This window comes from Brachionichthys hirsutus, chromosome 19 (assembly GCF_040956055.1).
Source record: "Brachionichthys hirsutus isolate HB-005 chromosome 19, CSIRO-AGI_Bhir_v1, whole genome shotgun sequence".
NCBI lineage: Eukaryota > Metazoa > Chordata > Actinopteri > Lophiiformes > Brachionichthyidae > Brachionichthys > Brachionichthys hirsutus.
In genome coordinates, this window is record NC_090915.1 from 3,243,670 (window position 1) to 3,268,699 (window position 25,030).

Genomic DNA, 25,030 nt, shown 5'->3' on the forward strand with positions numbered 1-25,030 from the left:
TAAGTTTATGAATACAATAAACTGGTGTAGATTAAACTCCCCAACAGTATATAAAATAAAAAAAATAATGAAAATGACACTTAATGTATAATTGGAAATACTCCAGTAATGGGAGTATAATACTGTCATCACAAATGTATTTATTTACTGGTAAAGATTAAAAAGATTATTTGAATTGGAGCAATTACAGGATCTGAAATTTACATTCATTGCCGGTGGAGGAGCCAATATCAAGGAAGTAAGGGGAAAAGACATGGCAGACAATTCGAATACACTGCAGGACTTTGGAAGAGACGAGAGGAGAGGAGAGGAGAGGAGAGGAGAGATTCATCTGTCAGCAAGCCTGTGTGTTTTATTGTTGGATGGTCTTCGGTTACATCATTTCCAGCAGACATATGTTTTGATGCTGTGTAATGAATCGATATTATTTAGCATGACTCACTGAGACAGATGCAGGCATCCAGATGTTTCTATAACACCACCGGGGGGGGGGGTCGGAGTTTAAAGGAAACACATTGAGGAATAACAGGAGGGAACATTTAAACCCTGCCTCTGCAAGAAAAGCACCGCACTCCCACGTATGACTTCCTGTCCCACACAATCACTTACATTACAAAAGAATTCCACGGAAAATTCCCATGAAGTTGATGACAGAGAGTGAGACGAAAGAAAGAGGAGACAGATCAAAGGGAAAAACAATTATTGTGCAACGTCAAGACAAATAAACCTGTTTGGGCGTAGAACGTACAGCATTGACCCGCTTTTCTAAGAGTCCCGAGAGGAGATTAAAGAGCATCCAGATTTACAAATGTGTGAGTAGGAACCTATAATTTGTCTTTCCCCTTTACGGGAGGTCAAAGATGATATAATCTAATGACGGCGGCTGAGCTCCTGCTTTGTTTCTAGAGACGTCATGGACAAATAGTTTAAGCACCCACCGTATGCACGCACAGTAATTACAGAACACAACCTCCCGTGCAGCCTGCTTGTACACATCGGGCAAACCTTAGTGTACCCTTTCTACACACATACATTCATTCAGCTTCGAGAAGCTAGAGTTAAGCCTTAGTATACTGTCTGTGGTAAAACGTGGAGCTTCAGGGTAAGTGAAACTTGGCAAGTTTCCCTTCATCAGCATGGCGTTGATTAAAATATTGGCACATGTCTCAGAAAACATCTGTTCAGGAAACAGGGAGGAACTTAGTTAATGAAATTCTTGGCTTTCTAAGTTAAGAAATTGCAGCTAATTCTCCTTGGGGGGTATTTTAATAAGGTTACTCGGAGTTAGTCAGGGGTGAGTGACTCAATTTCCTGAGTAATTAAACTTCCATTTATGTTTGTGGTACTTACACATAAGCAGTATGATACGGTCTGCAGTGTTATTAATGGTATTAATGTTTTTATAATTAGAAGTAATTTTGTAGTTCTGCATGGCTGGTTGTGACTCAGGAGGCAGAGAAGTCATTGATTTGTTGGAGGTTTGATTCCACTAGTAGTAGTAGTAGTAGTAATAGTTGTAGTAGTATAATAACATTATTTCATTATCATTGAATACAGGATTTTCAACACAATTAAAATACTTTAAACATGCTGTCATTTACTGACAAAACTTTGTTCAGTATAGTGTTAAAAAAACAACAACAAAAACAGTAATGAATGTATTTCTACTGATATATTGTAATTCTATAATACAGTGAACATTATATGCACAAATACGTTGCAAAGTTTCACAACAGCCTGAATGGGAAGGCAAGCTCGTCCTGCAGAGCCTCGTAAATCACCCGCCGTAAATCAACGGTTAAAAAAACGCTCCCTAGGAACAGGATGCTCAAGTGTGGATGGGGGTTAGGGGGGGGGGGGGGGTTCCTGATGGAACGCTCCCTGCAGCTCCTCCGAGGAGAAGAACACCTGAGGTGCGCCTTCTTGCTCGCCCTCCTGCTCTCCGTGGGTTGATTGCGAGCACGACGGGAGTGGCATGCAGGAATGCGCATTCATTTGGCACACGCCTAGAGATGGAAGGTCGACAGGCAGGTGTGTGTGTCGGGACGTGCAGGCGTGTGCGCACGTAACCCTTGCGTGTCGCCTTTATCTCCCGTGTTCTCCCGTTGTTCTGCTGTTACGGATCAAAGGAGGCGGGGGGGGGGGACATTTTGACCTTTGTCAAAGTGTTGAGTAGCAGAAAAGTAAGTAGCGGTAGAAATACTGACCCCCCCCCCCCCAACGCATTTCATGCTGATGCCGCTTGAATTTGAACTCCTCTATATCTCAACTTCTTTTCAAAACACGAAACCAGGGGGCGGGGCCTGAGGTCACCTTTACATCCTCGCGGTTTGCAGCTCGCGCTGAGAAATCGAGGCGGGAAATGTTTCATTCCAGCAAAAAAAATCTGCTTTGAAGTGGCAACAAGATCGTTTCTCTGCTTTTAAGAGCAGCGGCGGCTCATTTTCGACCCTCAAGGCAGCAAAAGGGCCACTTAAGAAGGACGCCTCGAGATAGAGGAGCTCGCGTGTAATTATGTCTGTGCTTGTGTGTTTCAGGGAATGCTGGTGGAGGGTCCGTCCGGGCCCGAAGGGCCGACAGTAAGTAATTCTCCCCCTCTGACGGCTGTCCTTGTTAACGTCCGAGCTTGTTTTAGTTCTCTCTTTCCTCCCGTCATCCTTCGTCACAACAATTGTTCCGTTTAGCCTCCTTTTGAAGCAGCTTCTTCTCGTTGCCGCAGACATTTTCCGGCGCACTATAGTTGCAATATAAATGCAGTGGACGGGCCCCCCCTGTCAAGAATATGGACTTGCCCAGATGTTGTGGACGACTGAATTATTCATCTGGGAAGATTTTTTTTCTGTTCAGCCACAGTTGCTCTTGAAACCCTGCAGACGGGGAGCGCCCCCGCAGAGCGCAGCCAATCCGAGCGTTGAGCTGCAGACAGCTCTGCAAGCTTGTCCCACGTCGCCTCACGCATTCCTTTCGACCATGTGTGACCACTTTGCAAGAGAAAGCTCTTTTGTTTTGCATAATGCATCTATGATTTGTGTGAAGTCGAACCCTCTTTGCTTGAAATAGGGTCTTCCAGGACCTCCGGGTTCAAGCTGCCCACCAGGCAGCGCTGGAGATTCTGGAGAGAGGGTGAGAAGGACTTTGTCACCCTCACTCGTTGTTTCTGCTGGTGTTGCATGGTCTCATATCGTTGTGTCATTTTCCATCCTAAAGGGTCTTCCAGGTCGTTCCGGTCTCCCCGGCGCTGATGGTCTGCCGGGACCCCCCGGAACCGTCCTGATGCTGCCTGTAAGTGCATCCCACAAGAAGGGTTAAATAATAAAAAGGGTAGAATAGGAGCGGCTGCCTGCTTCAATGGTTACCCTGCTTAAGGGTTGAGCCGTGATAAGAACACGAGCAGGCTTTAACTATCTGCCTCATCAATAACGCTGACGTTTGGTCTACACGCCGCAGCAGAATGGAGGGGCCTCCTTGGGTCCTTCAAGTCTTTTCTAATTGCCTCTTAAATAGTTTGTGATGTGAATCTGTGCTTTAGCAGCCCCTTGTGGCGTGCGTATACGAGAGCTAGCCTCGCGGCCCGGGGAAGCTTCACATGATAGAACTTTCTCTTCCAATAGTTTTCATTTCTTTGAGCCGAAAGTCAAGAAAGCAAAGCCAGCTCCTCGCTGTGCAGCTACGCAGCTAGGCTAATGACTTATTTTCTGCTTTCTTGTCTTTGTCCTCGGAAAATGAAACCGACTGCTGCTGTTGGATCTGATTAGCTGTGCAGATGTGAATCTGTGGGTTTTTTTTTGGGGGGGGGGGGGGGGGTCTGGTTGGAGCCACGTGGCAAAGCTCCGTCTGGACAGGAACCCGTGTCCTTCTGGTGTATCCGCTGTTGAAACCAGATCCACCGGCGCCAGATCTAATGAGAAACACACAACGTTCGGTTCACCGTCGAGATCGTGCTATAAACGCGACCCCGTGTTTCAGCATCCATCCTGCGGCGATGCATGTTTCTTTTGACAGTCTGTAAAAAAAATAGACCAAAAAATATATTTTAAAAGACCCCAAAGTGGTTCCCATCATTCCCAGAGTTCTCCTCTTTCTCTGGCCTCTCTACCCGACGAGTCAACGTCGCAGAACATTTTGTTGGAGGCTTGATAAAGAGGAATGCCAGTAAAGGGAGCATCAATAAGCTCGCTGACTGGCGGGGGGGGGGGGCGGGACATGCCTGATTGTGTGCAACATAACAAAGGGGGAGGGCGACATTCACCGAAGCTCTGCGCAAACCTCGCCGGGAGAAGAACAGCAGCGATTTGCACAACGACTGCAAACGATCGTGCGACGGATGAACTGGAACTGACGTTGCCCCCCGGTGGTCGGAATCAGCTGTTTGCATTTTGCTCCTTGGCAAAGGTCTCGATGTGATGATGGAATCAGCATTTTAACCGCAGCTCCATCTGTACACGGATGAGAGAGAGTGCTGGACACTCGCTCTGTGGAGCCCCGCCCCGATGGTGCGGTGCACCCTTATGGCCACCAGATGGCGGTAGGATTCGGCGCTCACGCCCTTACAGAGGCCGGGTGGAGGGCTGGCGCTGAGTGTAGTTCAGCTTTAAGATGAGGAGATTTTGTCCACCCCCCCAGCAATTAGTTTTACAACAAGCGATGTTGCTGCTCCGGTGTTGACCTTTCACCTTTGACTCCATCCGTAGTTCAGAATGAGTGCAGGAGGGGATTCTGGACAGAAGGGACCGGCCGTGTCAGCACAAGAGGCCCAGATGCAAGCCATCATGCAGCAGGCCAGGGTAAGAGCTGGCATACGAACCCATCACGCGGCTGGCCTCTTGCATCTTTACATTAACCGCCTGTAAAACCTTTTAGCTTCCATCATTTGCACTTAAAGTTATGTTTCATCGTCCATCAGATGGACGTTGAATTAATCTACCGTTCTAATTTCGTTTCATGTTATTTTCCCTCCCGTGTTCAGCTGGCGATGCGCGGCCCGACTGGTCCGATGGGTTTGACTGGCCGGACCGGCCCTCTGGTGCGTAGCCAGAGAATAAATCTACAGAAAATGAACGCAAGAAAAAGTGACCACCGTCGACACATGGTTCCCTCTTTCTTCCCAGGGTTCTCCTGGTGTATCGGGACTGAAGGGAGAGTCCGGCGACGCGGGTCCTCAGGTACGACGAATATCACTTGTTTTTATTTCCAAAGAAATTCAAAGAAACATTCTGTGACCGTTTTGCTTGTTTAGGGACCACGCGGTTCTTTGGGAGCACTGGGACCCACCGGAAAGCCCGGTAGAAGGGTGAGAACATATCGCTTTTATTGCTCTCCCGGGGTTCCGTGAAAACCTCTCGCTCTTTGCAGTCGTCTACCTCCCGATATCAGAGAGGTTATGTCACTGTTGTCTTCGCAGGGTCGTCCTGGATCCGACGGTGCGCGGGGCATGCCGGGACAGTCTGGACCCAAGGTACTTTCCCCCCTGCCAGTCGTAGCATCCTCTGTTGCGTCATATTTCATAATGTTCTTGGAGCTCGTACGAAGGAGGTGCATCTTTCTCCTCCTCTCAGGGAGACAGAGGGTTCGATGGTCTTTCCGGACTTCCTGGCGAAAAAGGACACAGAGTGAGTTTTGTTGCCATGACGCCGTGAAAGACGCACAAATTGTGTCAACGTGAAATCTAATTGTTTGTTTTTAACGTAGGGGGAACTCGGCCCCTCCGGACCCCCCGGCAACACCGGAGAGGATGGAGATAGGGTAAAACAGAAATCACACGACTTTCCTCTGCGTTTTCTTTTTTGTCAACTTTGCTGAACTTTTTACCCAAATCGCCTCTTTTGACAGCAACCAAATGTCGTCTTCCTGTTGGCTCGCGCCCCTCCAGTCCCCGCTCTCGCTACATTTCCTGCCTGGTATTTTCTCATCTTTGCATATCTTTATCTCCCCCCAAACCGTTTCCGACTTTACCTCCAGCTGATGCAACATGATCCCCTCTTTCTTTGTGCCAACCCATCAACCCGACATCCTCGCTTTCGCCCCCCCATTATCATTCATAGTTGCTTTCCGGTTCTGACCCGTTCTTTCTTTCTCTTTTTTTTCAGGGAGACGATGGAGAGATCGGACCCAGGGGGCTTCCCGGTGAATCTGTGAGTAAATCGCCAACATTTAGCCGCACACTGACAGATGGTACGACCCGTCATATCTTATTGTCTGCTAACGCTATGACAGAGAGCGAGAGAGGCGTGCCATTAATTCTCCTGCAGTGACTCATGCTGTCCACTAGGGTGTGCTGCTTTGGTTTCAGACTGCTAAACCCACCAGCTTTCAAAGCGCAGTGTGTCGGATGTCTCAGGAGAACGTCTCATTTTCAATATGACCCACAGCGTGATGATGTAATAATTCATCGGACCTTTCTCCGATGCGATGCGATGTGATTTCTCCTCTTGTTTCCTAGGGGCCCCGTGGTTTGCTGGGACCAAAAGGACCTCAGGGAACTTCCGGGCCACCTGTGAGCACTCCCCGATCCCCCACCCACCCACCTTTTTCATACCATTCATGCTGTTACAATAGATTCACTGTTTAGTGATCAGAATCCATAATTTGCCATCACATTGGCGGCACTGCAAACAACAAACAGCGCCCGCAGGGAAATACCAAACAATATATTTCGTGGGGTGTGCACGACGGGTAGCAGGCGCTATTGAGCGTCACTCCGGTGCTAAATGGGATAAATGTCTGGAGAACGCCGAGGCTTGAACCTCATCCTGGACGTTTCAGCGGATGTTAATATGACAGAAGGTGCAGCCGACATCACTCTGCAGGATGTAGAGATTTAGAAGGCAATAGAGCACACGCTCACAGCGTGCAGATAAAACAATGATGTTGCACCTCAACTACAAACGTGCTCTCTGTGTGGCACAGCTTTGCTCGCCTGTCCTCCCCTATGTGCTCAGCGTTGTGTTCATTTTGTGCGCTGCAGGGCGTTACCGGAATGGACGGCCCATCTGGACCCAAAGGAAACCTCGTAAGTGAAGCTGGAATTCATTAAACCTCAAAAAAAAAAAAACCTTGATTAAATGTTCTGCATTTCTTTATGTTGTCTTCAAATCGATGATGTTGAGGCTCCTCGTTCTCCTTTTATGCTCTTGCACACCTGTGCAGTCGCGGGATACTTAGGAGGTATTGAAGGAAATGAAGGAATGTCCATTTGCTTCCATCCAGGTCAATTTCTCTCCCAGCACCTGGCTATAATTAAAGGGTCTAGAGCAGCTGCTCTGGGACATTTTCAGACCAAGTTGTGATGGAAAATCAACAGATTTCCTGCAACCTTGGACCGGGGGGAATTCCTTCTCTGGGAATTTCCTTCTATGTGAAATTAGATGTCGGAAATGTGTCTGACTCCAGATATTCCTCTTTTTGTGTCATCTTTACAGTTAGATCTTTTATTGAGCCACATGGAAGAAAATCATATCATGAGATTTGCTTCTTTGTGTTCCAGGGACCTCAAGGAGAGCCAGGACCTCCTGGACAGCAGGGCAACCCCGGCACCCAGGTCAGCCCTGAACCGATAATCTAACATCGCGTTTTTTTTCCCAGTTCATCCATCAAACGGAATGTTCTGAGCATTTTGAATCCCCTCCGCAGGGTCTCGGAGGACCCCAAGGACCCATCGGACCGCCAGGAGAGAAGGTACGATCACTCAAAAACATATTGTGAATATCGCTGCAGAAAAATAAAAGTGCCCGCTTGATTTACTGTTTATAATTAACAATTCCAAGTTGCTAGCAATGGCGCACAATTCTCATGCTAATCACGCTTACATTTTTATTTGCTGTCTAGAACAGTTCAAAATATTTCAAGGTTAATATTTCCATCAAACTCATCTGTATTTATTGTCCATCAGCCAACGCTAACATTCCTAGCACACTAAACTGAAACGGTGAACATGCTAATATCTTATTTGTGTTTAGGGTCCTAACGGAAAGTCAGGCTTGCCAGGAATGCCAGGAGCCGACGGTCCTCCGGTGAGTCACGCATTCACTTAATGCGTCCAAGTCAAATCTCAGGCTGCGCTTTTTTAAATTTTATTTTATTAGAATTTGCATTCAAAACTGGAATACAAATGAAATCAATACTTCCAAAGTGCCTAAAAGCACATTTTACTTGGCCTAAATAATTTGGCCGTGACTCGGCACATCGCCGAAACGGTCCCACCACACACAGACGGAGGTGCAGACACACACATCCGCACAGAAGACACCTACGCTGATGGCAGACGTGTCCTCCCAAGGCACCAGGTGGTACCGAAAAAATTTATCTGAACGGCAGCAGCGGAGGAAAAAGAGATGCTGCAAAGAATGAGTGATAAGAACCAAGTCCCCGCAGTTTCTCTTCAGTGGCTCCCAGCGCTCCTTCATTTACTCATTCTTTCATGTCAATAACCCCCCCCCCTCCCCCATCTCCTCTCTCTTTGCTGAAAGACTCTTAGAAGCTTTGTCGAACGCCTCTGCGTCTTGAGACTGAAATCAATTTCCTTCCAATATCTTTATTTCTTTTTACCGGACGTCAATAATTAGATGTGTGTTTTTGTGCCTTCTGCATTGTGTGCATGCACACACACACACACACACACACACACACATTGTGTGTATATGCGTGCGATGAATGGCGAGCTGTTAGGACGGGGTAATAGCTCGGCTCTGCACTAAGGATATTAATCCCAAATGAGATTGAACTCTAAACGCTCTTATTCCAATTTTCCGGTTTGATACGTTCTCCCATAGTTTTATAGCTTAATCCCTCAGTTAGCAGGAGCTTTGTGGTAATTATGGCGGCAATTATCTCGAAATGAGATGCAATAACATTTCTCTTAATAATCCACAGGGTCACCCAGGAAAGGAGGGCCCTCATGGGGAGAAAGGTCACTTGGTCAGTTTGACTCTTTGTCTCCACGTCTCTCTCACAAGATATATTCTGTGTTTCTATACTTTTCCTCTCTCTCAGTTCAACCACACATTTGCTTGAAATTAATTTAAGAGCGATTGTGTGCTTCTTTGTTTTTTATCCAGGGCCCCGCCGGCCCCCAGGGACCCATCGGTTATCCCGGGACTCGGGGTGTGAAGGTGAGACGATGATCAATGATTGTTATTTTTAGCTTGAAACCCAAAGTCCTTCCTCTTGCTTGTTCGCCGGTCGCTGATGCAACCAAGACGAAATCCCTCCCGCTGGGTCAGGGTTCGCACAAGCACCCTGAAGACTGATTTTTCTAAAAGCAAAGCGGCCATAATCAGCTGAGTCTGATGGCTTCTGTGACTCCGCATCTAACGCCTGTCTTCCCCTGGATTACAGGGAGCTGATGGTGTTCGCGGTCTCAAAGGGAACAAGGGTGAAAAGGTAAGGCGAGCTCGCGCCGCTGGATCAGAGAGCGACTTTAAGCGTCTGAGAAAGTATCCCGAAGATCATTCGGAGACTCTGGCGGCCTTGCTTGAGATGTTTCCTACCAACGATATCGATTTCTGTGAAATCCGGTTAAACCGATATGAATTTGTGACAAATTCAGATGTAAAAAAAAAAGGAAGGTGATCAAGGGTTTCTATGGCAACAGGATATGGCATGAACATCTGTGTCGAGCCGCTCATTCTCCTCCTATGCATCCTTTCCTCTGCTTCTCCATCAAGGGAGAAGACGGCTTCCCCGGCTTCAAGGGAGACATGGGCATCAAAGGCGACAGGGTGAGTTCGTGTTTATCGCATCTCGGCTCTGGAAACATCCATCGAATCAATTACACCGATCAGAAAACCTGAAACATCTGCGCTCGGAAATGTTTCTATTCCTCAGGAATAGTTTGAGGGTGACCTTTATCCTTACTAAATTAAAATGCCAACTACTGCGACATGTTTGCCCCTGATGGCCTAAGCCTCTGTGACTTACTGAGGAATTGTGGGTAACGAGCAAACACAAAGTGCTAGCCCAGCATGCCAAATGTTAGCGTACCAGCGTGCCAGCAGCAGCTCCCATTGCTTTGGGTTTTCCTCAGGATTTGTGAAGTCAAGTAGCGGGGAAAACAGTGAGAAAACCTTCTTCGCCCCAGCCCAGACCTCAAACATCAAAATCTCCGACCCCTTACTGCCCGAGTCGAGTGGGTGGAGAGAGGAAGGAGAAATCAATGGCACTTTAAACCCCATCAAGCCCGACAGAGAGACTCGTGGCTCCAGCCGCTTTTCCACTGGAGATGCAGCCGGTCCGGATTCGAGGAGGCGCTCGGCTCCGGATGGAGACACGCATGGGCCGGAATCTAAACGACTCATTGTTAAGCATCCCTGTTGTTCTCTTTGATCAACTTGCAAGTACGAGTCAAATGTAATTTGCGTGATGCTGATTTACGGCGAGCTCGACTGCGGTGGGTGAGGAGCGCCCTCGCTCTCGCCCACCGCCGGGTTTCTGCGGCAGCGGCTGCTTGTCAGGACGAGTTTGTACTCGTGTCATTCAGCGCATGCCCCGCTAGAAACCTACAGAGAGAAAGAATAATAGATTCTAACAGTGTGGGAAAGTAACTTCACGCCATTCTTTAAGCTACTTTACAATCGCGGCGCGTGACCTGAAGTATACGAGGCTGAGAATGCATTTCAAATGAAGGTCCAGAAGGAGCCATTTCAATCGTTAAATATGTTCTTATAATATTAATGTTTATGTTCAGAATGAACAGACCACAAAAGCTGCTTAATTAGGATACACTTTGGTTTGATTTGATTGGCAGCCGCTTGGAAACAAATATGCAAATAAACCCACAGCAGCAGATTTCCGACTGAGCGTTGCACAATTCAGAACAGCAACGCAGGCAAATAAGTGTATTATCTCATGAGATATAACCTAAATAAAAAATATTGTGTTCAGTCGGGACCGCTGTTCCACTTTAGAACGAAGCAAACTGAGGAATCGGGTTTGTTGCTACTGCTAAAAGTACAGTACAGCGTTTACAGAAAGTTAAATAGCAGCTGCAGTTTAGTCAACTGGCACTAGGTGGCAGTAATGAGAACAGAAGTGTAACAATGAGCCAATAAATTGCACCGAAGAAGAAAAGTCACGGCAAGACCTAAAGATAATATAGTCATTTCCTAATTTGTTTTTCAATTGTGGTTCATATTAAAATAAAATGCTGTTGATTCCCCCCCCCCCCCCCCTCCTGTGCTTTTCAGGGAGAGCTCGGGGCTTCTGGACCCCGAGGGGAGGATGGTCCAGAGGGACCAAAGGGCCGGTCAGGACTCCTCGGAGACTCCGGTCCGCTCGGCCCGAGTGGTGAGAAGGTAAGATCAGTCCGAGTTTAGCAGCCGAACCGAAGCCAGTCATCACGTTTGATTTAGGATGGAAGCTCAGCAGGGCTTAACAGGGAAATTACATCCCCCCCCCCCCATCATCTCCTCTGAGCAGCAGTCGATTTCTTTTTTGTGTTGCTGCTCATGAGGCAGCATGAAATGGATTGAGCTGTTGATGTTCTTCATTTATGAACCGATCGCTGGATAATCTGTTTGCTGACAACAGGCGGAGGGGATGCTTCCCTTCCACACACACACGCGCGCACACGCACACACACAAACCTTTAACGGCCTTTTGTGCAGACTGGAGCCTCTTTATGGTCTTTCAGCAACAGACCGAGCAAAAAAAACACACAGGAAACACAGTGAATATGTTTCTATCCTCTCCTAGAGAAGAGCCTTTTCTGAATTCTCCATCTCTTTTCCATTTATTTTAAACTCAACGTGAGGACAGAATTTTTTTTATTTCAAGTGAATCGGAAAAAAAAAAGATTTGGATTCTCTCGTTTACAGGGGAAACTTGGAGTCCCTGGATTGCCGGGATACCCGGGAAGACAAGGACCAAAGGTAATCGATCGCACGGAATCACCGGACGACGGTCCGTAGAAGCTTGTTAATGACGGTCGCAATTTGTGCTGCAGATGCATGCGCCTACATGCATTCAGAATAGAAAGAACGCATTCATTTGCACACGAGTGCCCCTTCGCTGACCCTTCGGATCCCTCGCTGGGCCGAAGCCTCATTCTGACAACCGGACATGCTTTAAAGTGCCTCGATCAAAGGGAGCCGAGGATTTTATTCATTCATGATGCACTTGGTACACTTGGGAATAAACAGTATTCAAGCTTTGCCTCTTGAATCAATAGCTGTTCCCTTTCTCACGCAGGGATCTCAAGGCTTCCAAGGTTTTGCCGGTGCCAACGGCGACAAAGGAACTCGGGTACGTTGGACAGACTTTTCGCGGCTCTTCCCGTTCCTGCAATCGTGGGATCGATCCCGGCTGCAGAAGTTGCTGGGCCATTAGGTTGCCCGTGAGCAAATGTGTCATTTGTGACGTTTGACAGTGAGCTCTTGAGGCGGCGCATGAAGATCCTTATTTGTGTGCCGCTTTGACGGGGTGTGTGTGTTCTCTGTGTCCACAGGGAACAGCAGGAAAGCCTGGCCCACGGGGACAGAGGGGACCGACGGTTAGTCTTACTCAGCAGAACCCTGCCTATGTGCAGATGGCCGTCTTGGCACCAGAGTAAAAAAAACGGTTCAAGATACCAGATCTGTGACGTTAACCAATGCTATGCTTCATCAAGGGCCCTCGAGGAGAGCGGGGACCAAGGGGACCGACAGGAAAAGCTGGACCAAAGGTATGGGGCGGTTTTTACTTTTTGCTTTCTTGGATATTTTGCGGCACAAGTTCGCCACTTACTCGTCATTTTGTCTCCACAGGGTAACTCAGGAAACGACGGCCCGCCAGGACCTTCCGGAGAGAGGGTATGCAACCGTGGCGCTGCCTTCAAGGGTCTTTTCCACTCATTAACATGTAGAAATCCATTCGAGATGACTGACCGGGGGGAATCTTGTGTTTCAGGGTCTGCCAGGGCCTCAGGGACCAACGGGTTTCCCAGGACCAAAAGGCCCTCCCGTGAGGACAAACTCTAAATACCCCTCGTGCCCTTCTCATTTGTTGTTCTGCGTACGTAAAGATTTTATTTTTTGTGTGTGTGTGTGCGTTTATTAGGGACCTGCAGGGAAAGATGGACTGCCTGGACACCCTGGACAGCGAGGAGAGACTGTGAGCAAACGCACCTGAACAATCAGCTCTTCAGGTGTGTCCCGAAGAGCTGGAATGTTTCACAGCTCTGTTTTCTCCATCTCCCAGGGATTCCAAGGCAAGACCGGCCCTCCTGGCCCTCCAGGTGTGGTTGGCCCTCAGGTGAGTCCTGGAGAGTTTGCTCTCTTGACTGTCGTTTTGGTTGCACAGCTCGTATTGATTGTACGCACTAAATCTTGAAGAGTTTTGCAGGTTTACTTTGAGTTCAGTCGATGTAAACCTGCATCGCACACACGTTTATCGTCTTTCGTCTTAGCGAAGGATTCTTCTTCCATTATGCATCAACCTTCGGTCGTTCCCTCCCAGCCGCCGCCGCTGGTTGGGAACGCTCATGATAACGGGTCTGTGTGTGGCTTTAACGGCTTGTAATCCTCCCACACGGCAACTGTTCATCTTCCCGGTGCCATGTTTTGCGAAAGCCGTAGGAATTTTTGGTTAAAAGCACCAATTTTCCTCACGGCGTTCCTCTTCTCTTCCTTACGCCTCTACTGCAGCACATTTGCATTTTTTTTGTTCCTACAATTACAGGGGCCGACGGGTGAGACGGGACCCATGGGAGATCGTGGTCACCCTGGACCCCCGGGCCCACCTGGTGAGCAGGGTCTGCCTGGAGCTGCAGGAAAAGAAGGCGCCAAGGTGACTTCTAGCTTAAGCACTTTTGGAAGCATAAAATATACCCGCAATAACGCCACCAACGTTCTTACATATGGCGTTTCAACTGCATCCATCTAGTCACACAAAAATAGCGCCGTGATGAAAGAGTTAACGGGCAATTTGCTTTGACCTTCAGGGTGACCCCGGTCCTGCTGGCCCAGGAGGTAAGGACGGCCCCCCCGGACCACGAGGTTTCATTGGGGAGAGAGGTCTACCTGGCCCAGTGGTTAGTATGACCCGATTGAAGATAGACAGTCCGGTGGAAGGCAGGAAGCGCGCTTCCCCGGTGGCTCCGTTTCCTTTCTGAAGCTCGCGTTTCATTCTGTCCTGCAGGGGGCTCACGGTCTGAAAGGGAACGAGGGTCCTCACGGCCCACCTGGCCCTGCTGTGAGTACAATTTGCTGCATTCGCGTCCCCCACTTTGTCCCCTCTAACCTTCCATAATGTGTCCACGTCTCTGAGAGCTGTCTTCGTGTTGAAGTCGGAACGCTGAGCCGTTTCAGCCTCGTCTAAGATATAAGGATGGACACATTTGGGAGGATAGAGGTCTCTGAGCTTAACATGAACGTTGCGGCTCAGTCGCTGTGATCGCTAACGTGGCGCCGCTGCAGGGCTCCCCCGGAGAACGCGGCCCTGCTGGCCCAGCCGGACCTACAGGTCTCCCAGGGCGATCCGGCCCTCAAGGACCACCGGGACCTTCTGGAGAGAAAGGCGGACCGGTACGAACGTGACATCATTGGGATTTTAAAGACAATTATGTTTCCTAATCTGACAATAACCGGCGTTTTATTTTAGGGTGAGAAAGGACCTCAAGGCCCAGCTGGAAGAGATGGCATTCAAGGACCCGTGGGTCTGCCGGGACCTGGAGGGCCTCATGGACCGCCTGGAGAGGACGGCGACAAGGCGAGCAACATTTAGTTGATTTCCCGATCGTATAAAAATAATTAGATATTCCCTTTTGTGTTTTCCCATGCGGCCTTAAAGACAGAGGAATTTATCTGACGGATAACGGATCTTTAAAAGCCGATCCTTCCTTTGGACATGTAGGAAGAGGAGAGCGTGTGGCAGTGACCCTACAGATCTTGCGCGCTAATCTTTACACATATTCAGACGCTTTCTTATTTGAAGTCCCGTCCACTCCAAGGATTCTATTTTAAATAGACTAACGTTGCCTCGGAATGAGCACCGTCACACTCAAACCCAAAAGCTCCCACAGATGGATGACGCGGTTCATCGTTCAGCGCCAACAGGTTGAGATGAGAATAGTCATCGTTCCTGCTTTGGCGTCTGCGTCCGGTGACTGATGCTGATAATCCCCGCCAGGCGGAGACGCCGTTTGTCTGAACCGGAATGCGCGTAGGCAGATCTCTGACGTAAATGTCTCTTCGGTAGTCGGGTACAGTCGACATATTGTGATTTGGTGCGTCACTTTCTGTTCCTGGGAGTGTCTGGTAATGATTTAACCGTATTCCTTTGTCATATTCCATCTCTGTATTGTCGCTCGTGCTTCTCTTCGGATGGAGCGGGGGGGGGGGGGGGCGCCGCCTCGTCTCACGCTGCCATCTCTTCTGTCTCTGCAGGGAGAACTCGGCGAGCCGGGCCAGAAAGGAGGCAAAGGTGACAAAGGAGAACACGTAAGTTGTTGCCGCGCAACTCCAAATGCGTTATTGATTACCCTTGGCGCTGTGAAACCAATCGGGGTTCTGCTGTGTGTGATTGTTGTCTCCTCTCCTCGATAGGGTCCACCCGGTCCCACCGGCCCTCAAGGACCCGTTGGAGCACCCGGTCCTGCTGTAAGCATCTAGTTCGGACCGTTCGTTATCTGCTGGGCCGACAGCATCACAGACATTTCCATCCTCTTTGTGACGTCCACAGGGTGCGGATGGTGAACCCGGTCCCAGAGGTCAGCAGGGTCTCTTTGGCCAGAAGGGAGATGAAGGTTCAAGGGGCTTCCCTGGACCTCCAGGTCCGGTTGGGCTGCAGGTGCGCTACGGCAGTGACAAATACAAACCGCGGCGCATTTAGTCTTCAAGAAACCGCATGATTGAAATCATTGGCACTCTCCTCAGGGCTTGCCTGGTCCACCTGGCGAGAAAGGCGAAACTGGAGACGTCGGTCAAATGGTAAGAACTCCGCCGAGATGAGTTGACGCTTCAAGCATGGAAAGAAGAACTCATGCTGCGTTTCTGTGGTGTAGGGTCCACCCGGCCCTCCCGGTCCCAGAGGACCTTCAGGACCCACAGGAGCCGACGGCCCTCAGGGGCCTCCTGGTGGCATCGGAAACCCTGGTGCTGTTGGAGAAAAGGTAAAACTCCTCTCCTAGTCTTTGTCAACAGCAGCCAGCGATGCTGCAGCGGAGGCAACTCAGGGAGCAGAATGTCACTTTGAGGGCATTGATCCTGGCACCCGAGTTGTAAATCGCACCTGCCGCCTCTCTAACGGTTCATTAAAGGCCCCCCCCCCCCCCGGAGTCACGCAGGCGCATCAGAGGGACACTGTTTTCATGCAGCTTCCAAACGCACCAGTAAAAAACGACAAAAGATCTGATTGTAGCTCAGCAATAATATTCTTATTGCACAGATTAATTTATCTTCCGGGGTAATTTTATGCACCAAGCAAAACCTGCTAAGCAAAGCCCCCCCCCCCACATTTAAACGCAGTCTGCTGTATCGGCCTTTTGATGGATATTTCACATATATATTCCTGCAGTTGAAGATTTGCTCCATACTGGGCCTGTCCCAGTAGCTACTGGAACAGGGTCCCAAAGCCAGTTCATTAGACGCTCCGGCACCCGACTGGCACCGCTCTCGTCGTGAAGCGCTGACTGACCCACTTTCCACCCAGCCGACTGGCTCTTCGGACGCTCTTGAAGAGGCGGAGCGTTAGCGGTTCGAAAGCTCGGTGGCGACGCCTGCGACTGAATTATTTTCACATTTCCGAGGCCCATCTATGTTAAAACCCCCTTTTATGTGCGACATGCAGCCGGAGCGAAAGACGCAGAGGGACTCCCATTGACATCCGCAACGATCCAGCTGCTGGGCGGACAGAGTGCAAATTAATATTCAAAGGCTCTGCACTCTGAATGATAGCAGGGCGAATGCATTATTAAGTGTGGCTGTCGTGAAATCCGCTCCGGCTCTTATTCTTCATTCTGAAAGGTCTTGCTTGGCAGCTTTTTCCTCCCCCTCCTGCGCACCGTCTCATCACTTCCTGTCCGTGGTGGCGATTTGATTTGTTTTATCTCCATGGTCCAGTCAATTGATTCACCTCCTTTGTCATCGAGCTGGAGGATAGCCTGCCCTCCGCCCGGGCAAACGAGTGCAGCGCTCTTTACCCCGTCAGCTCCGGGAGCTGGCAGAGGAACCGACGTTCGAATGCATCTAATGCCTCTAATATCTGTAGCAAGCAGCTGTCCTTCATGCTCCCAGCTCACATTAGCTCAGCAGCTATGCGGTAAACACGGGCGGCTACCAGGGAGGGGGGGGGGGGGGGGCTTCTGGGATAAACTCCAGCACAAAGACCCAAGGATGCTCTAAAACGAGCGCTCCTGCTGCTTCCAGTCGATTCCTTGACAGCAGCGAGAGAGGCGGTGGACGACGGCCAGACACTTCATTTAGAGTTTTTTGCAGCACAAGAGTTTTAGTTGAGGCGCGAGCGAATCGGGATAAGCTGCAGCGGCGTGCTATTGATTGGCCCGCCGCCTCCCAGACGATGACACGGACTAATGTTTCCTCCTGAAACAGGTGTGTCAGACCGAGCAGGGAGGACAGCAGGCTTGTGTGACATTGACTAATGATAGCGGCCGGCGTGCGGGCGAGGGGACGGGGCGGCTGTCCAACGAGGCAGGAGAAAGAGGACAAGATATATGGCGCGGGGTCTGGAGAGAACAGGGAGGTCAGCGCCCTGCGGCGCCGTAGTCGTCCAATCTGCCCGACGTGATGGATCGAAATATCTCGTGTCATCGCTTTCTCTTCCCCATTTCGTGGTGACAAGGGCGCCCAGACAGCGAGGGCCGCCGTAAAGGCGGGGACTCTGAGACTCATGTTAGATCAACAAATCACCTCTCTGATGATGTGCTTCTCCATCACCCTCTCGTCTCTCATCAGGGAGACGCCGGCGAAACCGGAGAGCCGGGCCTTCAGGGAGACGGCGGCCCACCGGTGAGTTATCCCATCCGCTTTCATCCACTTCTACGTGAATGAGTAGCATCCGAGCATCAAACGACGGATGCAACTCCACACCGAGAGAGAAGGAATCATTGGCTAGACTGCCGATGAGTCGGTGTGCAAAGACTTGGTTTTAATAAGGATGTGGATTTTTTTAATCTGCTGATATCCCTGATTGAGAATGACCAACGCACTATTTATTATTCCAGGGTCCAAGAGGCGAGCGAGGAGAGAAGGGAGAGTCAGGCCCGGCTGGTGCAGCCGGACCTTCCGGCCCCAAAGGTCCCCCCGGAGACGATGGTCCCAAAGGAAGTCCTGTAAGCACATTTTGCTTTCCGTAGCAAGAAATTCTCATCGCTGAATTTACATCAGATAAAGTCGTAATGCAACTTGTATTTATTTGAAGGGTCCGAGTGGATTCCCCGGCGATCACGGCCCCCCTGGAGAGCCCGGTCCTGCTGTACGTGTGGCATCAGCTAAGCTGGGACTGAATTGTTCCCCCTCCCCGCGATACAGAACAGAATTACTGCAGCTTTGTTTGTTTTTTTGGTGCAGGGGTTAGACGGTCTGCCGGGTGACAAGGGAGACGACGGAGAGGCCGGTCAGGCTGTGAGTGTCGGCTTCCATCTCGTATTACTTTACCACAACTCTTATTTCCAAAGTAGTTTTACCCAAAATGTGAAATTCAAATGACAGGAAATGAACAATGTTTAATTTCCATTTCAATCCATTTCAAACTAGGGTTCTCCTGGACCCACCGGAGAGTCGGGTCCTTCTGGACCGCCAGGAAAGAGAGTGAGTACTGTCTTCTGTATCCTCGCAAAATACGCTGCTCTGCCTTCGGATTCCTCACCGGTCGTATCCGTCATCCCGTCTATTTCTAAATAGGGACCCCATGGAGTAACCGGACCCGAGGGAAGACAAGGAGAGAAGGGAACCAAGGTAACGCATCCAGAATTTACAGAGTCCACGTTGGCCCGGTGCGCCAAACACGTCAAGAACCACAAACGTGTTCACTTTGACTTTGTCTAACAGGGAGAGTCTGGATTTGAAGGTCCTCAAGGAAAGACGGGCCCCGTTGGTCCTCAAGGATCTCCTGGCAAGCCCGGTTCTGAAGGCCTCAGGGGTATCCCTGGCCCAGTTGTGAGTACTTTCTGCTTTCACTCCAATTTATTCCACCTTGATGTCAGGCAGCATTTATGAAACACGTTTTCTTGTGGGCTAAACGCCTACGTAATTGGTTCCTCTATGCAGGGAGAGCAGGGTCTACCTGGTCCTTCTGGCCCTGATGGACCTCCTGGACCTATGGTGAGAAGAGTCCTGGCCCGAGGTGTCTCGTAATGTGTAATCCGCATCCTTTTCATCGGACGTTTCCTCTCCGTTGTGTTCCTGCAGGGACCTCCTGGGTTGCCCGGTATGAGGGGAGACTCTGGTGTGAAGGGGGAAAAGGTGAGTCCAGCTGAGAGGACGGAGAACCCGGTGTTCACATCGACATCGGGCTAGTAGCGTGTTGATAGCTCGTGCTGTGCTGGTAACGTTGGCATGCCGATCTCTACCCTCAGGGTCATCCAGGCCTCATCGGTCTCATCGGACCCCCAGGGGAACAGGGAGAAAAGGGCGACAGAGGTCTTCCTGGTCCTTCGGGATCTTCTGGTCCCAAAGGGGACAATGTGAGTAAACTAGAGCTAGCCCGGAGTCCCGTTTAAAGGCCCACTCATCTACCAGAGACAGGATGAGTGTCGTCAAAGTGTATCTGGGACGAACTCAGCCATCAGCGTAATCAGCCGATTCGTTTTTCGTCCCTCAGGGTATCTCCGGTCCTTCTGGTCCACTCGGTCCTCTCGGTCCGCCCGGATTGCCCGTAAGATTTCCCTCATTGTATTTGTCTTGTGAGAACAGCACTAGTGTGTGACTCAATATGGGGGTCAAGTCTCAGCTGACATTGACCACTGAATGATCCGTGTGTCTTCAGGGTCCTCCTGGTCCCAAAGGTGCTAAAGGGTCATCGGTAAGCGAAAAACGGCAATCCATAACAATCGTTGCAACTATCCGGAAGCCATTTGTCATTAAAAAGGACACATTTCTGTCCTTCGTCCTTCTCAGGGTTACACCGGACCGAAGGGAGAGAACGGGACGCCCGGACCTCCCGGACCTCCTGTGAGTAAACGAACCAGACCCGTCCTCTTGTCCCGTCCTCAAGCAGGACTCGTGTAAACGGGCATCGCCATCGTTGTCGCCGGCTAATTCCTTCCTCCCCTTCACGGCAGGGACCCCCCGGCGACGTCATCCACCCGCTCCCCATGCACGCTTCCATGAAGGGCAGAACTCGCCGGGACATTGACGCCAGCCAAATGATGGACGACGCGGCGTCGGACGCAAACTACAAGGACTACGACGACGGCATGGAGGAGATCTTCGGCTCGCTCAACTCCCTCAAGCTGGAGATCGAGCAGATGAAGCATCCGCTGGGCACGCAGGGCAACCCCGCCCGCACCTGCAAGGACCTGCAGCTCTGCCACGCCGACTTCCCCGACGGTTCGTATTGCACTCGGAGAATGGTGACAATTAAATGCATCCTACTTAGATATACCTTAAAGTTAAGACAAGTCCATTTGAAGGAGGCATGCGAGACGCTTCTAGTGCAGTGTGAGACATCACCTTGACCTTAAGGAGGGACTTTAAATCTTATAAGCTGCCGTATGCTAACTCTCTCTCTCTCTCTCCCTCTCTCGCCCTCCATTCCTCCAGGTGAATACTGGATCGATCCAAACCAGGGCTGCTCTCGGGACTCCTTCAAGGTTTACTGCAACTTCACAGCGGGCGGAGAGAGCTGCATCTTTCCTGATAAGAAGTCTGAAGGGGTAAGGCCATGCACACACACACACACACACACACACACGTACAGCCAAGCTGAGCGGTTGAGACGAGCAACCTCTATTGTCTATTTTTGGTCTCTGGGTTGTGAATGCTGCAAATGAATTCATCGGTTTTGGAACGCCTCTGGAGTATCTGCAGCGATAGCTCGATTGCACTTACACGTGCGCCCGTATAATTAGTGAGATAATTCAGTGTGCCGTTACCACGACGATGAGGTCCCATGAGGACCGACGCTATCCAAGCTAAATCTCACGCAGATGTTCGCTCGGATCCGTCGGCGGCGACCACGAAGGACTTTATCACCTGCGAAGCCGCATTGAAAAGGCTTCATTGTGCACGAGGCTGCAGAGGAGAGGCGAAACATTGGGAACGCTGTCTTTGACAAGTCGAGGGAGGGGCGGGGGCCGGGGGCCGGGGTTATGCAACAACGCCACGCTACAGCCATTTTAATGATCCCACTTACCGAGGCCTCAGAGGAGCAGGAGTTTGCTTCAGCTTGGAATAATGAAGCTTTTATAGCCTTCTGCTGACGGGCTCCTCTCGTTTGTGTCGAGGGTGAAAAGAAACGCCGGCGTCCTGTCGGTCTTTGCAAACGCTATTACAGTCAACCCGCCGCGCACGGCGGCCGTCGCAAGGCCGCACACACAAACACGGAAAAGGGAAAGTCGCAGCAACATTCCGTCCTCTGCACAAGCCACTCCGGCGAAAACAAGCGAAGGTCACCTTCAAGGCGGCGTGGCGTGGGTTTAATATGCGCCGTCTCCGAGCTTTTGTTATAAATCGCTGTGTAATCAGCAGCAATTAGCCAGCTGCACTTTGTACTCTAGAAAATGGCATCATGGTCGACTAAAACTCTTCTTCATTTGGACCTGGCTGGTCCGGTTTGAGCTCACAGGCTGCCGTTTCAGGTTTGTGGGACTCCTCAGAGGATAAACAGAAGAAGAACGAAGGGGGTGGAAAAGAGGAGATGTTTGTCTGCCGGCTCTGTTTCCTTTCTTTAACAATGTTTTTCCCTCCTCCTCTTCTACCTCTGTCAATTCATGCCCCCCCCCAGGCCAGGCTCACATCCTGGGTCAAGGAGAATCCTGGCTCCTGGTTCAGTGAATTCAAACGTGGTAAACTGGTAAGCCGGACTCCGACCTCAAGTCCCTTTCCCTTCCCTGAACGCCTCTTATATTTTACAGAGCAAAATGGCAAAATGGCCCAAAGACTCGCCAGGCACATGGTATAGTCACTACAAGAGAGGTTCCCTGGTAAGTGACCCTGCATGCGGCCCCGGGGTCCTGGTTCTGGCCGGGACTCTGCGTACCTGAGGCTATGCATGGTTCTGGTTCTACAGAGTATGTATATGCGCTGGCGCCCTGCTTGCTGGCGGTTCTGCTACTGCGCTGCATGGTCCAGCACGAACGACGGGGAACGGAGGAGAGGCATACGGGCCACACGGGCAAGATTTACAACCCGTTCAGAATCTAATGAGTCGGGGGGAAACACAAAGTGGCGTTCGGCTGTTTAAATCTTGCCCGTGCCCCCCCCCCGCCACGCCTCTGCCTCGATAAGACGGCGTCTCCGAGAGTGACCGCGTGCCTCGACTCTGCGATGAACGGGTCAGGCACGCGGTCCCCGCCCAGGGGGCTTCTGGGTACTCGGGTCACTTCTGACTTGCGGCTGTGATCATGATGAAAGAGGTAATGTTTTCCCGGCGCCGTTGGGCTGGATCCACACGCTGCATCGTGCGGGGCGAGGGAAAGGAGTGGCGGGTACAGCACGGGACCGTCGGTGCCACTCAGGGTGAAAACCCCGGAACAGTTTTCACTCGACGCCGTGGAGCCGACACTCAAAGGCGCCGCTGTGATGTCATGACAGTAAAACCTTCACGTACGAGTACAATTCGTTTCCTGGACCGAGCTCGTAGCTCAAATCAGATTTTCCCCGTAAAACAATCATCGGCAGCTTGTCGAGTCTATTAGCCGGCGCTGCTAGGCTTGAGTGTCGGCGCTCGGGGTTTGCACATGCATGTGAGCTGAGGCGTGTCTGCGTGTGTGTGTGTGTGTGTGCATGCGTGTGCAAGAGGAAGCTGCTGCTCTGGCTGCACGAGGCGGGCGCCCGCATGAGCCCGCCTCCCAGTAAGTCCTGTCCTGTCTGAGAGACGAAGCGACCACGTGGATCTAACGGACTCGTGAGGGTTGGTATGCAGGAAGCCGCTAAAGCGAGCCGCCGATCGGTTCCAAGCCTTCAGTGCGATCGGCCCGGATCGCCCGGCGCTATAATAATCCCACCGCGTGTTTTCTGACACGAGCGCAGAAAGCTAAAAGGTTAACCGCCAGGCAATTAGCACATCATTACCCGAAGCAGATTGACATTAGCATAATTACATATTTCTTGCAGAATTTGCTCATGATTAGGTTTATATTTTACATAATTAGAAAAATATTGAAATTGTGTATTTCGTGACGCGGGCATTAAACCCTGGAAATATCCTGCAGGCTCCCAGCTGGATGGAAACATTGATGAAAGATAATAATACAATAATACAATACAATATTTCTGTCAACTCTGAACGCCCCTATTGTAATGCTATTTTTAATAGAAGTGTTGTCCTAGAAACACAGAGACAGCACTTAATCTAAAGCCACACCCGCAGCCGTGAGGCTCCCAGGAGACGAACGTCTGCATAGAGCGGGCCGTAAATCCCTTCTTAGGGACCTTCAGGATATTCCTCATCCGCTCGTCCTCCGCTTCGATGCTCAGCTCCCTCTCCGTTCCTCTTTGCAGCTGTCCTACGTGGACGCCGAGGGTAATCCCATCGGCGTGGTCCAGATGACTTTCTTGCGGCTGCTGAGCGCCGGAGGCCGACAGAACATGACGTACAACTGCCACCAGTCCGTGGCCTGGCACGACCAGGATCAGGACAACTACGACAAGGCCATCCGCTTCCTGGGCTCCAACGACGAGGAGATGTCTTACGACAACAACCCCTACATCCGCTCCCTGGTCGACGGCTGCGCGGTAAGTCGCTCCGGGCCGGGCTCGGGTCAGCAGCGTGGCGAGTTTGACTCCTGAACGCTAACTCGCCGTCCCCGCTGTGCCTCTTTTCCGACAGACGAAGAGGGGCTACGAAAAGACAGTACTTGAGATCAACACGCCGAAGGTGGAGCAGGTGCCGTTTGTCGACATCATGTTCAACGACTTTGGAAGTTCGGCACAGAAGTTCGGATTCGAAGTGGGCCCCGCCTGCTTCCTCGGCTGAGACTGTTCCCTGAGCAAATGGAGAGAAAAAAAAAGCATACATTTGTTTTCTCGTAAAAAAAAAAAAAAAGCGATAGGACAATTCTATTTGTGTAAAAAAAGAGAGAAAGAAATAAAGCAATTTTGTTTCCATAATGCAACAAGTATAAGCAAAAAAATGAAATTCTACAGGAATAGAGGAAAACCAAATAACCTTGAAACCTCAGCGTGCCTTCTCCATCACATGCAAGTTTTGAAACGGAATGTCGGATCCTGCCTCCTGCACGACTGTAGCCCCATTTCATCAATCCGGATTTCTTTTTTTAATCGACCCGAAACATCGAAGGCCACCCTGAGACGCTCGCAGCGTTCGCCATGGACTCCATCCCATTCGGCTCTTTTCCTTAAAGTTTCCACATTTCTCTCCCTGGCTCCCCCCCCCCCCCCACACTTGTCTTTAGTTGTCTTTGCTCGGTCACTATGGGAGCTTTTGTTTGTGCATAATTGTCTCCCCATTCCTCTTTGAATGGCTCTTTTATATATATATAAATATATATATATAAATATATATAAATAATTTTTATGTTTGTAAGTACATTCTGTATATTTTTTTTCTTCCTGGTAATGTTTATTGCTTCTGGCTTCAAAACATGCATGTGACTAATTGTGAGGTCGGAGGTGGTGGGTAAGGGGATGACATCCAAAAAAAAATATTTGTAGGAAATTTTTATTATCCAAAAAAGGGAGGAAATTTGACTTGTAAATTGAAATTTTTTTTATGAAAAGCAAAAAATTGGGGAAGACCTGTCTTGTTGCAGTTGTGGAGTCGCACCTTGTTGTAATTTAAGAACGGAATGGAAATAAAAGACAAAAACAAGCTCTGTGATATTATGTGACCGTTTGATTTGCGTAACGAAGAAGAAATAAAAGCATTCCTCCATCCGAACAAAAAGCACCTACCGTGGTTGCCACGGCGATAACTCAAA

General features: G+C 50.1%; 1 protein-coding gene across 1 annotated transcript in view; it reads left to right on the forward strand.

The window, feature by feature from the left end:
• The window catches only part of col5a1 (procollagen, type V, alpha 1), a 46,233-nt gene extending 22,077 nt beyond the window's left edge, over nt 1–24,156 (forward strand). The window contains exons 5-61 of the mRNA XM_068753147.1: nt 2,538–2,579; nt 3,061–3,123; nt 3,208–3,282; nt 4,692–4,784; nt 4,967–5,023; nt 5,109–5,162; nt 5,237–5,290; nt 5,402–5,455; nt 5,556–5,609; nt 5,689–5,742; nt 6,087–6,131; nt 6,440–6,493; nt 6,965–7,009; nt 7,484–7,537; nt 7,630–7,674; nt 7,956–8,009; nt 8,869–8,913; nt 9,054–9,107; nt 9,334–9,378; nt 9,663–9,716; nt 11,181–11,288; nt 11,811–11,864; nt 12,184–12,237; nt 12,440–12,484; nt 12,602–12,655; nt 12,738–12,782; nt 12,880–12,933; nt 13,030–13,083; nt 13,171–13,224; nt 13,651–13,758; nt 13,913–14,002; nt 14,110–14,163; nt 14,388–14,495; nt 14,572–14,679; nt 15,357–15,410; nt 15,516–15,569; nt 15,652–15,759; nt 15,846–15,899; nt 15,974–16,081; nt 17,883–17,936; nt 18,152–18,259; nt 18,349–18,402; nt 18,498–18,551; nt 18,684–18,737; nt 18,831–18,884; nt 18,978–19,085; nt 19,197–19,250; nt 19,338–19,391; nt 19,505–19,612; nt 19,750–19,803; nt 19,915–19,950; nt 20,046–20,099; nt 20,210–20,477; nt 20,691–20,803; nt 22,004–22,072; nt 23,592–23,825; nt 23,920–24,156. Of these exons, the coding sequence (XP_068609248.1) occupies nt 2,538–2,579; nt 3,061–3,123; nt 3,208–3,282; nt 4,692–4,784; nt 4,967–5,023; nt 5,109–5,162; nt 5,237–5,290; nt 5,402–5,455; nt 5,556–5,609; nt 5,689–5,742; nt 6,087–6,131; nt 6,440–6,493; nt 6,965–7,009; nt 7,484–7,537; nt 7,630–7,674; nt 7,956–8,009; nt 8,869–8,913; nt 9,054–9,107; nt 9,334–9,378; nt 9,663–9,716; nt 11,181–11,288; nt 11,811–11,864; nt 12,184–12,237; nt 12,440–12,484; nt 12,602–12,655; nt 12,738–12,782; nt 12,880–12,933; nt 13,030–13,083; nt 13,171–13,224; nt 13,651–13,758; nt 13,913–14,002; nt 14,110–14,163; nt 14,388–14,495; nt 14,572–14,679; nt 15,357–15,410; nt 15,516–15,569; nt 15,652–15,759; nt 15,846–15,899; nt 15,974–16,081; nt 17,883–17,936; nt 18,152–18,259; nt 18,349–18,402; nt 18,498–18,551; nt 18,684–18,737; nt 18,831–18,884; nt 18,978–19,085; nt 19,197–19,250; nt 19,338–19,391; nt 19,505–19,612; nt 19,750–19,803; nt 19,915–19,950; nt 20,046–20,099; nt 20,210–20,477; nt 20,691–20,803; nt 22,004–22,072; nt 23,592–23,825; nt 23,920–24,066 (4,140 nt within the window). The 3' untranslated portion in view covers nt 24,067–24,156. The remainder of the gene's footprint in view (nt 1–2,537; nt 2,580–3,060; nt 3,124–3,207; nt 3,283–4,691; nt 4,785–4,966; nt 5,024–5,108; nt 5,163–5,236; nt 5,291–5,401; nt 5,456–5,555; nt 5,610–5,688; nt 5,743–6,086; nt 6,132–6,439; nt 6,494–6,964; nt 7,010–7,483; nt 7,538–7,629; nt 7,675–7,955; nt 8,010–8,868; nt 8,914–9,053; nt 9,108–9,333; nt 9,379–9,662; nt 9,717–11,180; nt 11,289–11,810; nt 11,865–12,183; nt 12,238–12,439; nt 12,485–12,601; nt 12,656–12,737; nt 12,783–12,879; nt 12,934–13,029; nt 13,084–13,170; nt 13,225–13,650; nt 13,759–13,912; nt 14,003–14,109; nt 14,164–14,387; nt 14,496–14,571; nt 14,680–15,356; nt 15,411–15,515; nt 15,570–15,651; nt 15,760–15,845; nt 15,900–15,973; nt 16,082–17,882; nt 17,937–18,151; nt 18,260–18,348; nt 18,403–18,497; nt 18,552–18,683; nt 18,738–18,830; nt 18,885–18,977; nt 19,086–19,196; nt 19,251–19,337; nt 19,392–19,504; nt 19,613–19,749; nt 19,804–19,914; nt 19,951–20,045; nt 20,100–20,209; nt 20,478–20,690; nt 20,804–22,003; nt 22,073–23,591; nt 23,826–23,919) is intronic.
• Nucleotides 24,157–25,030: the final 874 nt, after the last annotated feature.